Here is an 11,649-nt window from a genome sequence, read left to right as displayed (position 1 = left end):
CTGTCACCCCCTTTCCCTCCCCTCACAAAAGGAATGAAGGTCTCTGGGACAAGGAGGGGACAGGGTTGGATGGCTCAAGCAGTGCTAGGGGCTGCGATTGACTTTAAACACAAAGCTGAGCAGTACTTTAGGCACATGAGGGGGAAGGGGCTTTTCCACTGAACCTTGGACAGTCTAGAAAAAGCTGAGTTTTATCTCAGCTCCTTGGGACAGTGACTGAAATTAGCTCCAGAAGCCCAAGGACCAGCACCAGAGCTGTATGATGAGAAATCAGGCTCAGCTTTGGTGTTACACTCACAGGAAGTCACTGCAGTCCCTCCTTCTGGGGTGACACTAAGCCTCCATCTCTCCAGTGGCTCACCTGCAGGGCCCAAACCAGATCCATGGAGAAATCCCTGTCTGCTGTTTGCTTAGGAGCCTGCAGCAATGGATACCTGCCCCAGAGCCACTGCCTTTGGGTACACACCTTCAGCCTCCCACATGGTGCCAAATGCTCAGAGCTGCCTGGGAAAGGAGGTGATCCTGAGAAAACAAGCCCCCACCACCCTAAAACACCCACAATGACTAAAGCAACACCTCCCTGAGCACAGAGTGCAAAGGCAGCGCTTCTGCCACCCCTCTGCCTGTGCTGTGCAGCCCTTGCTCTTGTTCTAGCTGCCTAAATAGCCCCAACCACACTGCAGGAGCACACAATGGACCAGCAATGGGCTGAGCTCTGCCCAGCTGGGGCAGATCAGCCTCTCCCCGAGGCACTGCTGGGAAGGCAGCACACCTCATCACAGCCAGGTCCCCCTACTGCTGCAGAAAGCAGGGAGGCAGAGGAGGGAGGGGAGGCTCAGAAGGCGTTCTTCTTGTCCCCCACCCACTGCTGGAAGGTGCGGGCCCTGGGGTTCAGCTTCATGGTCAGGGCCACGCTGCGGTCGGGCCTCAGGGCGTAGAAACGGAACATGGCAGCCAACTCCTTGGCCCCAGGGAAGTCCCGCTTCTCGTACTCCTCAGGGGAGATCTGCCAACAGAATTGGGGGAAAAAACTGTCTCAGAGCCTGCTGGGCTTCCCCTCAGCCTGTGAGGGGATGTGATGAGGGTTCTGTTACAGCAGCCTGTCACAGCATTGTCCCTGGTGCGGAGGACTCTGCAGGGCACTTTGGGGTTGGGCAAAGGAACAGCTCAGCCAGCCTAGGGCCACCCCCAGCTCTGGCACAGCTGGCATTGGCTGGAGCAGCCATGAGGGAGCCCTTCCTCACACCAGAGCTATGCCTGAGGGGTTCCAGAAACTGGGTGGTCCAGGAGGCAACTCAGGTTGGCACCTGGCACCCCAAAACATTCTTCCCTGCCTGAATCAGAGGGTTTGGTTCACTGCACTTCTGAGAGGGCACAACCTGCAGAGAGCATTGGAGAGGCTTTGTTTCTAATGAAATGCACTTTACCACACCCCTCATCCATTGTATTGGCTGCCTGAGGCACAACTGAACTGCAAACAAAGATTACAAATAAGTCACGAAGGGACAGGGAGTGGTCAGGGTGTTGTTAACAGTGACACAGCACAGAGGCCAGGTCTGGTGTAATGGTGACACAGCAAAGCCCTGGGGGAAGCCCTGCTCAAGGGAAGGGCACCCAGCAGAAACCTGTTGTGTAAGTGCCCATCCCTGGCTCCCCTGGAGACCTCCCAGCCCAGTTACCCTCAGAGCCAGGCCCAGACCTGCCCAGGCACATCTGTGTGCTCAGTGACAATGCCAACAGGGCAGTGTCGCTGCTGGGCTGTACCAAAAGGAGCTGTGGGTCCCCCAGGAACATCACCTACACCAAGGGACACTTCCTACCTTGCTGGCTGTCACAGTCTTGCCCGTCTGCTGGGAGAGGATGGCAGCATACTCTGCCTCGGTGAGCTTGCCCGTGCTGAGTCCTATCACCTGGCCAATGTACTCCCCTGGGGACTTCAGCAGGGAGAGTACAACGGGCCCAAGGTCCTCCACAGCCATCCCATCCATGGGGGTGTCCCCCATGGGCAGCTCTGTATGGAGAGATTGATCCCAGCTGCAGTGCAGCCCAGCTCTGAGCAGGTACAGCAGTTTTCAGTCTCTGGATATGAGGTGAGGGAGGGATGAGAGCATGGCAAGGCAGGACAGCAGGGCTGAGCTAAGAGACCTTGACAGCAGAGCAGCACCATGAGTTGCATCATAACCTCCACCATCCCAAGTGCAGGCACTTGGGGTGTGTGTTCAGAGCTGCTCTGGGATCTGCAGAACAGCCCTCAGCACCACAAACAGGCCCAGCATCCTGGGGATTTCCTGCAGGCCACCAAAGAGGTCTGAAGACCATCATGCAGCTTGCTGTGGTCAAGCTGGGAGAGGCCTCTTCACCCTAGCAGCCCAGAGCCCTGGCAGCCTGTCCCTGGCACAGTGGGACAGTCACAGCACAGTGACCCACAGCTTACCCAGCACAAGGGCGTCTCCCTGCGGGGCCTTCTGTGGCTTGAAGATGGAGAGGAAGTTCTCAAAGTAGAAGGGCAGGCGGATGATGGTGGTGGGAACCCCGATTTTCTGGAAGTGCTCCTCCACCACGCCTTTGCCATCGAAGTGCAGCACCTCCAGCCGGCCCCCTGTCAGCTGCTGCACATTCTCCAGCCCGCTGAACACCACGTGCTGCAGGCCCTGGCGCTTGGACAGATCAGCCAGACGCCGTCCCTGGGCCAAGGGGGAACCAGCCATGAACAGAGGAATGGGACACCCCCATCATCCCCACACCCCCTTCCCTCTGGGGAGGATCCAACTCCCACCAGCCCTCAGCTGGGAGCACAGTGAGCTGTCCAGGTGGAGCTGAATTCTCTCCTTACCACATCCTACTTCAGAAAGACCACACACACCCTCCAGCTTTGGAGCTTGCTGCTCCACCAAACATGCAAGCACCAGCATAAAGAACCTGCCTGGCCGACATACCTGCCCTAAACTATTTTATCTTTTGTTTGTTGCTATCCAGGCGTGGCCACTCTGCCACCTTGCAGTATCTGTACTGGTGTGAGCACCACCCTTGGGATCTCTGATACTGCAGGGTTTTGGCCCCAAAGCTGCAAGCACAGAGAGCTACAGGTCTGCAGGCAGTGATTGTCCCACCTCTGCCCCTGAAGGCTCTGAGGAGCCAAGTGTTCCCACTCCTGCTACTCCAACTCCTGGGAAATGCTCTCCATAATAAATTTATCAACTCCTGGAGGCACCAGACCCTGGAGGTATGCAACTGTGAGGGAACAGAGAACAAGTCCTGGCTTTGCAAGAACTGGGACCTGTTGTTTGGGAGGCCTTGGGGTCTTCTGGACTGGCTATTCAAAACATCAAGGCTGCCACAGATGCTCCAGGAGCAGTCTCCACTTTGTCTCCCCTGCCAGATCATTCCACACATAGTCCTAGTTAATGTGAGGACAGGTACCTGCTCGATTTCCTTCTCCTTGCTGCAGTGCTCCCAGAAGTTGGTGACAATAAAGGCTCCGTAGGCACCGGCCAAGGCCCGCTCCAGCGACGCCTCATCGTCCTGATCTGCCTTCACCAGCTCGGCTCCCCTGCGCCTCAGCTCCTCCGCCTCCTTCTTCCTGGGGCTCCGCGTCACGGCGCGCACCTTGAAGCTCCCATCGTCCAGCAGCGCCCGGGCCACGCCGCCGCCCTGGGCCCCTGCAGCCGGGAGCAGCCGGTCAGGGCGGGCCCCGGGGCTCCGGGATGCGCTGGGACGGAGCGGCCCGACCGCCACAAGCGCCGAGCGCCGCTCGCTGCCCGCACCGCTCACCCTCCTCACCCACCCCGGCCGCTCGGGCATCACCGGCACCTCCGGCCCTCACTGGCCTCAGGGCACAGCCCGGGCCTCTCCCCGCGCACTCACCGGTGGCCCCGAACACCACGATCAGCTTCTTCCCGGCCATGCAGCAGCGCGGGCGGTCCCGGGGCTCTGGCAGGGCGAGAAGCAGCGAGGTCGCACCGGTCCCGGGAGGGAGGGAGAGAGGGAGGAGGGCAGGGAGCGGGGCGGCTGAGGAGCCATCGCCGGTCCCGAAGAGCAGGGAGCGGGCAGGAAGCGGAGCGGCTGAGGAGCCATCGCTGGTCCCGCGGGGCAGCGGGCGCGTCTTCCCTCACACGGCTCCTCACCTCGGCTCCAATCGGCTCTGCCCGGCTCGGTTCGGTCCAATCGGCTCCTCCCGGCTCCGTTCGGCTCCGTTCGGCTGAGCTGGAGTTGCGTGCGTTCGTCTGTTCGGCGTGACCCGATTGTGTTCGGCTTCACCCAACTGCGCTCGGCCACGCCCGTCTGGGCGGGGCTCAGATGTCAATCACAGTTAGGCCACGCCCACCAATGACAGACCACGCCCATTACCGGCATGAGGCTCCGCCCCCATCCCCAATCCTTATTCACATCCCCATCCCCAATCCCATCCCATCCCTTGGCCCAGCCGCCTGCTCCTTGCCCACGAAACCGGCTTAAAACCCAAAAACCACCGCGTCACCTCTGGCAGGTGGCCGGGGGTTGTGTCCCTTCCTCCCCGGGTCCCCCCCGAGCATCCCAGACTAGTGAGGTTTCCTTGGTGTGGAAGCCAGGCTGTTCCCCAGGCTGGTCCTGCTGCTCGCTCTGGAGCTGGGACAGTTTATTGTCCCCAGGCAGGCGACTGTGGGCAGGTGTGACCGAGGAGCTGTCCCCGAGCACCCTGTGCCAAGTAACCGCTCGAATCAACAAACAGAGTCACCCTGGACCTTTCCTCTCCTCTCCTGCCAGCTCCGGAGGGGCTGCGGGCAAACCCACACTGCCGGGAACTCTGTAGGTTGGGTTTAGTGAATGAATACATTGAGAATTTTGGGGTTGAGTCTGGTAAATGACCCAGAAAATCCGTCAAGCATGTGTAACACACAGTGGCGAAGAGATATTTCAGATGTGTAATTCAGATCAATGATGAATTGTGAAAGCAGGAGGAGGTGCAGCCCTGACCGGGGTTTCTGCACAGTCATTTTGGATGTGAGGAATTTCAGCTACAGATTGGCTGCTGGGAATTACCAGGTGCCAGCTCCTCTTGAAACCCTCCTCCAGACGGGGAAATTACCAACAGAGCAGAGAAAAGGATTTAACCCTTTACAGGGCACAGCCTGGGGTGGGCAGAGAGCGAGGCTGGCCCAAAGTGGTGGCTGGAGCTCCCAATTCCTGCTTGCCCCCACCTCTCCTCCCTGTGAAAAACGCCAATCACTTTTTCTTAAAATTTTAAAAGTTTAATAGTAATAAAATGGTTATGAAAATAGCAATACAATTAGAGTAATAATAATTTGGACAATTTGAATTAGTACAATATGAGACAATAGAGACAAAGAGTTACAGACAGTCCAGGTACCTTTTTCTGGGCAGCTTGAGCCTGAAAAAGGACCCACGTTAACAAAGTATTAACCCTTAAAAGCAACAGCCTGTTGTATATTCATACACCTCATACATTATGCATAAATTCCATTCAAACGCAGGATTCTGTCTGGTCATCCTCAGCTTCTTCCTCTGAATCCTGACAGTGCCTTTGAGGCAGGAAGAAGTTCATTTCTTCTGATAAGAGGGCCATAAATTCTTTTTCTCTGAAAGATTCAGGTGTCCTGTGGCTGCTATCTCGCTGCGAGTCCTTTCTTTAAAAAAAAATATCCTACAAAGAACAGTTTCTATTTTAACAATTTTTATAACCTAAAACTGTATTTAACACACTGCTTAAGAGAATTAATACAACATTACTTTCTAAAACAACACATATAATATTCTGTAATATTTGCGAAAAGCCAATCATAAAATACACATTTTTCACACTCCCCAAACACAGCTCCGTGGCCACGAGCCCACCCTGACCCCACCAGCTCCATCAGCCACCATTGCCCTGAATGCCAGGGAAATTTTTTATAGGATTTACAAATGGAGGGTTTTGTGGAATAATAATGGGAAATCATCACCGAGCCCACCTGGAGGGCGGGGAATGGAGAGTGGGGAGGGGAGATCCCGCCGGTGCCGCTGCTCTGGTAGCTCTGGCTCTTGGCTGGGATGGGATCCAGCTCTTCCCAGACAAATCCTAATTCAGGAAGCATTTGGCAAGGGCAGGAGAACGGCTTTGGAGGAAAGGGAGGCTATTCCACCCCTTTATCCCACTCTTTCAAAGCACAACTTCCATTTACTCCTGGAATTATTCCGAAGGGCAGAGCTGCTGCCATTCCAGCCTCTCCCTTGGGACATTCCCATCGCTCCTGGCCGGGGCTGGGGCTGTGCAGCCAAACCCTCGGCTCTCCCAGGCCGGGGCGAGCTCACGGATTTGCTCCAAGTGAATTCGCAGCACTCTGGGCGTTATTTGGGGCGGTTTTGTGGCTTTTGGGACAAAGAGTCGGCAGCGGGGGAAGTGTCCCTGCACGGAGCATCCCATGGGGCAGCCCCAGTGTGGCTGCGGGGCTCGGGCGGGTTTTGGCGATCCCTCAGCCCCATTTGCATTGCCGGCAGCCCCACGCTGACAGGAAGGAAGATCTGCGAGACCCAGGGCAGGAAGGGGCGCGGAGAGAACGGAAAGAGACAGAAACCACCGGGCTGGAAGCGGCGGGGCAAGGCGGACCCACCTTGCCCAGGTGCTGCCCGAGCATCCCCCGGCCCCGGTGGCATCGGGGGACACCAGCGGGCAGGGTGGCTTCTGCCTCCGACTGGAGCATCCCCCAAGATTAGAAACAGCTGGGGACAAGGAGCTGAGCGGGACACGGAGCGGCTGCATCCTCCCGGGCCATGAGGATGCTCTCGCCACTGCCCTGCTGACACAGCGAGCCGGGCAAGGGGCCCGAGGCCAAGGTAGGGGCTTGAGGGGGCTTGGAGGGATGTGGGGAGAAGGGGAGGTGTCACTTGGCTCTCCCGAGTGGGGACAAACTGCTGCAGAGCTCGTGATGTGATGGCCATGTGAACAAGAGTCGCTGCACCAAGGCAGCAGGGCAGGGAGTGATGGGCAGAGGTCCCTGGCACGGCACGGCATGGCACGGCATGGCACAGCATGGCACGGCATGGAATGGCATGGCAGGAGGGGGTGGAGCCCACAGTGATGGAGATGAGCGTGGCACCCCACAGGGAAGCTGGCACTTGTCACAAATCCTGTCCCCTTGCCTGCTCTGCCTGCCAGGGCACAAAGGAGCCTCAGCCGGGCTCTCCTGCCTGCCCAGAGCCTTGGGGAGGCTTTCCCCCCTCAATGTCATCTGCTGAGCTAATTAACTTCAAAATAATCCAAAATAACCCCCGAGATGTACCACAAACAGAAAAGGAAGATATTAGTGACACACTCACCTGTGGCACAACTGCACCAAAGGGGGGGCAGGAACCTGGGGGTGTCACAGGAGCAATTTGAGGGGCTGGAGCCCAGCCCTGCACCCAGCTGGGCACCCTGGGCTGCCTCAGGGCATCAGACCCAACCCTGCTGTTATTGAGGCCCCTTTGGGCACTGTGTGGCCATAAATGTGGGGCTGGTGGGGACAGGCTGGCTGCTGTCACCCCTGGGGTGTCACCCTCACTCAGCGTTTGGCCACCACATGGAAGAGTTACCCAAAGCCAGACAGGGGAGCCAGGGGACACCTCCCACTCGGGTTGTTCATGTTGCACAGAAATTTCTTCCTGCAGAGCTTGCAGCTGCTCTGGGGTGCTCTGCAAGCCCAGGAAGGCTGGCTGGGTACCACATCTGCCAGCATCCCGGCATCCCTGGGCTGTGGGGGGCACAGGGATGGGCTGGCAGCAGTTTCCCTGCTGATATCCTGAGATCCCATGGCTGGGAAGGGCAGGAGCTGTTTGCTGGGAGCATCTGCTGTTCAATCAGCTTGCACAGCTGTGGTGAAGCATCCTCAGGGCACGGCCAGCTGAGGAAATGCATCAGCCTTCACTCTGCAGCTTGTGAGGTGCAGCAGTGCCCTGCAAGGGACCTGCTCTCCAAAATTAGCTTCATTTTTAGGTGTTTGGAATCACTTATACATTGATTTTTCCTTTTTTTCTGGTGAGATTTGGGATTGGCACTGCTGGCATTCATGTTCCCTCACCTCGTGTTTAACCCCTTCTCTGTCTGGGCCCTGTTATAGGAGTTGGGGCTCAAGGAAACAAGAAACCAAAACTCAAACCTGGAAGAGATTAAATTTGGCATAAAATACATTTAATTTGCCAATCAATTTTGCTGGCATTAAACCCAGACCAAAAAATTTAAGTCTAAAATTTATTAAACTTTAAATTTAAGTTTAAAATGACTAAACATATTAAATTCTAAATTTAAATTTAAAATTTAATATGTAAATTAGATATCTGAGTTACTTGCCAGTCTGCAAGCCTCCTAATTGAGTAATAATGCAGAAGGTATTTTATTGCCTCGTTTAATCAGCAGAAGTTAACGATGTGAAGTCTCTTCCATGCTGCCAAAAGGTGGCAGCCTGCATCCTGGCTTTGGGATTCGCTCAGCTCAGGGAGCAGCTGGAGCTGCTGGCCTGGGAAATGTTTTCATTCCCATGGGGGCACAGGGACATGGAGATGGCCAGGCTGAGGTTTTGGTGTGTTTGGGGATGGAGTGAGCTGGGCTGGGCACTTCCCACCTGGGCATGACCATGCAAAGGTCATGTAAGAAGCTTTTAACTTGATTTAAATGCTGCAGATCATTTTCCATGTTTTCCATCTGTGGGTGCTGCACCATGCAGGAGCTCTTGCCCAGCCCTTTGGTGTAACCCCAGCCCGGCCCTGGCAGCAGGTCGGATGCCCAGGGCTGTGCTGGGAGCTGGGAAATGCCCCTGGAGGTGCCAACCACCCCCTCTCCCCACACTGATGAACCTGCAGGGGACAAACACAGATTTCACTGCTGGCTGTCCCCTGGTGCAGCGCTGGTGGTGCTGGGACAGCTCCTGGCCTGGTCCCCAGCAGGTTCCTGAGGGTGGTGGGGCTGTCTGGGGCAGCAGGAAGGGCTGGAGGCAGTGAATGCTCCCTGCTTTGGCCACCTCAGGGCTGTCCCTCCATCCCAGACTCCCTGGATGCTGCTCTGGTGGTGTTGGACTGCCAGGGGTGACACTGTACATAATTAGAGGCTGCACATTAAAATTAGAGGCAGAGATGAGCAGGAGCTATATCCAGGGTTCTCTGGGGTTGGTGTCAGGAATCCTGGAACAGACACAGTGAAAGCACAGCAGCTGTGTGGCAGAGGGCTGGCTGTGACCATGGTGGGGACCTGCCAGCACAGCCCTTGTGGCTCCCAGCACCGCTGGGTTTTGGGCAGGGACACTCAGGTGGGACGTGGGGATGGTGGTTCATAGGAATAGTGGGATTGGAGCTGCTGGAAGAGCACATCAGTGTTGTCTAAGCATCCTTAGAGGGAAGAATTTTCTCCTAGGCTGGACCTTTGGACCGCACTAAGGAAAAACCAAAGTGTTAATGCCAAATTCTTGCCGAGAAAATCCCAAATTCTCTCCCTGGGGCTTGCAGGTGCCACTCAGTTTGGCTGGGCAGCCTCCAGCCCCTGATCCCACCTCCCTGGGGACACAGGCAGGGCAGGGCAGACACAAAGCTGCATCCCTGCTCCTCTGGCTGCCAGGGGGACCTGTCCCTGCTGGGTCCTGGCTGGGCAAAGCTGGGATGTGCAGGATGGACACCTCGGGCAGGGCTCTGGAATGAGCTGGGTCCCATCCTGGACACACCTGGGTGTCTGTAGGGGTTATGGAGCTTGGCTTTGGCCAGCCCTTACCCTTCAGACAGCTCCTGTGGGAGCTGGGGACTCCTCCAGCCCCAGGCCAGCCTCCTGCAGCCCCTGTGCTCCCAGAGCTGCACCTGAGGCTCCTGGAACCAGGAAAACTCACAGCCCTCCCTGCATTATCCCTACTGCTGCTTTATCCTGGTGAGGTGCCTCTGCTTTGTGAAGGAGCAGCAGAGGACACATCAAACCCTCTCTAGTGCTGGAGCAGGTTTCCCCCAAAAAAGGTCCCGTTTCAGAGGCAGGGCTGCAGGGAACACCTGCAGCAAAATCCCTTTATCCCTGCAGGGAACACCTGCAGCAAAATCCCTTCCATCCCTGCAGGGAACACCTGCAGCAGGAGCCCCTTCCATCCATCCTGACAGTGCAGCAAGGACCAGAGACAGACCCTGGGACTGCAAAGGCTTAATTGAGCCTTCCAGGCCCGTTAGAGACAAGAGCACATCAAAGGGTGAACATTTAGCTGTGAATTGCTCACTGAGCTCCTTTAATTGATGGCGTCTTCATTGACCAGGCCACTGCCTGGGGGGTGATGAGTAAGAGCTGCTGCTGTTCCCAATGTGGAGAAAAGGGATTTGCTGGATATCACCACCAGTGCCAGGGGCTCGTGGAGCTCTGGCACCACTGGCACCAGGGGCTCAGCCAGGTTCCATCCTGAAGGGAAGAGCAGTGGGCTCAGACCCTGCCCAGCAGCACCTCCCATCCCTGCAAAGGCTCCTCAGCAACTGGGACATGCCCCTTGTGTCTGTGGGAGACCCAGGTGTGTGAGGGACCCAGCCCTGTGACACTGCCAGGTCCCTCTTGTGCTTCTGGTGGGAGAAACAAACCCCACATGGACCCCTTGGAGGGAGCAGGAACAGGAGAAGCTCCAAGCACCTTGGCCTTGCACCACAGACCAGAAGCTCTGCCAGGTTTGGCTGGTCCAGCTGCATCTGTGCTTTGTCCCTAGAGGAGGTGTGACCAAGGAAAGGACTGTTACCTGTTGGTGTAACCAAGGAAAGGAGTGTTACCTGTTGGTGTGACCAAGGAAAGGAGTGTTAATGTTGGTGTGACCAAGGAAAGGAGTGTTACCTGTTGGTGTGACCAAGGAAAGGAGTGTTAATGTTGCTGTGACCAAGGACAGGAGTGTTACCTGTTGGTGAGGCTGCACCAGAGCCCTCACAGTGCCCACGTCCCCCTCAGGGGTGGGCTGGACAAAGGCAAGGCTGTTTGTGTGCAGTAACCATTGCAGAGCCTCTGACCAGCATGGAGGTGTTCACATGGATCCAAAACACCCTGTAGGGCACCTGGAGGGGAGGAAAGATAGCAGACACAGGCCTTGAGACACTGTTTGTGCATTGCTGCTGCAATCAGACATCCCCTGGGGCTCAGGAGTTAATTTCCAGTGTCTGGAGATGACTTTGGGGCTGGTGCAGAGGCCACAGCACAGTGCCTGTAGCACAGCTGGAGCTCCTCAGCCATGGAGATTTCCCCTCTCTGCCTCTGCTTGAAGAGCAGCAGGGCTCTGAGCAGATACACCTCTCAAAAATAACCACCAAGCCCCGAGCGTGGTGTGGCAGCAGCGAGGGGGAGGGAGCAGCTGATGATTCAGAGCATCCTCAGAGCACAGGATGTGGTGCTGGCCCTGCTCAGCAAGACCTGACAGAGGCTCTGGATGGGCCCAAGGTGGGTTTGAAACCAAAGCAGGCCCTTCATCATCACTGCCTGCTGCCCCACAGCTTCCTTCACAGGACAGAGGAGAATGTGCAACAGCTCCCAGCCCTGATGGCAGTGGTGGCACTGGGGTGACCCACAGAGGGCACAGGGGCATTGCCAGGGCAGGTCATGCCCCTCTGTGCTTGAGGAAGGTGGTGCTGGTGGTGAAGGCACCACGTGTTCACAGGGGTCTTTGGATGAGGGAAGAGATGAGGATCTGACTCCATGTTTCAGAAGGC

At 56.5% G+C, this 11,649-nt stretch overlaps 1 protein-coding gene across 2 annotated transcripts; it reads right to left on the bottom strand.

The window, feature by feature from the left end:
• Positions 1-63: 63 nt before the first annotated feature.
• Positions 64-4,173, bottom strand: NMRAL1 (NmrA like redox sensor 1). Of its 2 annotated transcripts, XM_054270662.1 has the most exons (6): positions 4,125-4,173; positions 3,865-3,930; positions 3,421-3,659; positions 2,435-2,684; positions 1,821-2,011; positions 64-1,006 (listed from the first exon to the last, which is right to left on the bottom strand). In XM_054270662.1, exons 2-6 carry the CDS (start codon positions 3,902-3,904, stop codon positions 836-838), a joined length of 891 nt encoding a protein of 296 aa, XP_054126637.1. In that variant the 5' UTR covers positions 3,905-3,930; positions 4,125-4,173; the 3' UTR covers positions 64-835. The 2 variants fall into 2 exon arrangements, with proteins under 2 accessions (XP_054126637.1, XP_054126638.1); XM_054270663.1 differs by lacking the exon at positions 1,821-2,011 and having other exon boundaries at positions 925-1,006.
• Positions 4,174-11,649: the final 7,476 nt, after the last annotated feature.

Source organism: Melozone crissalis, unplaced genomic scaffold (genome assembly GCF_028551555.1).
Source record: "Melozone crissalis strain CALT ecotype California unplaced genomic scaffold, PUWL_Pcris_2 ptg000012l_1, whole genome shotgun sequence".
In the NCBI taxonomy this organism is placed as follows: Eukaryota; Metazoa; Chordata; class Aves; order Passeriformes; family Passerellidae; genus Melozone; species Melozone crissalis.
The sequence above is the reverse complement of the archived record's forward strand: the minus strand, read 5'-3'. Positions and strand labels throughout refer to the sequence as shown.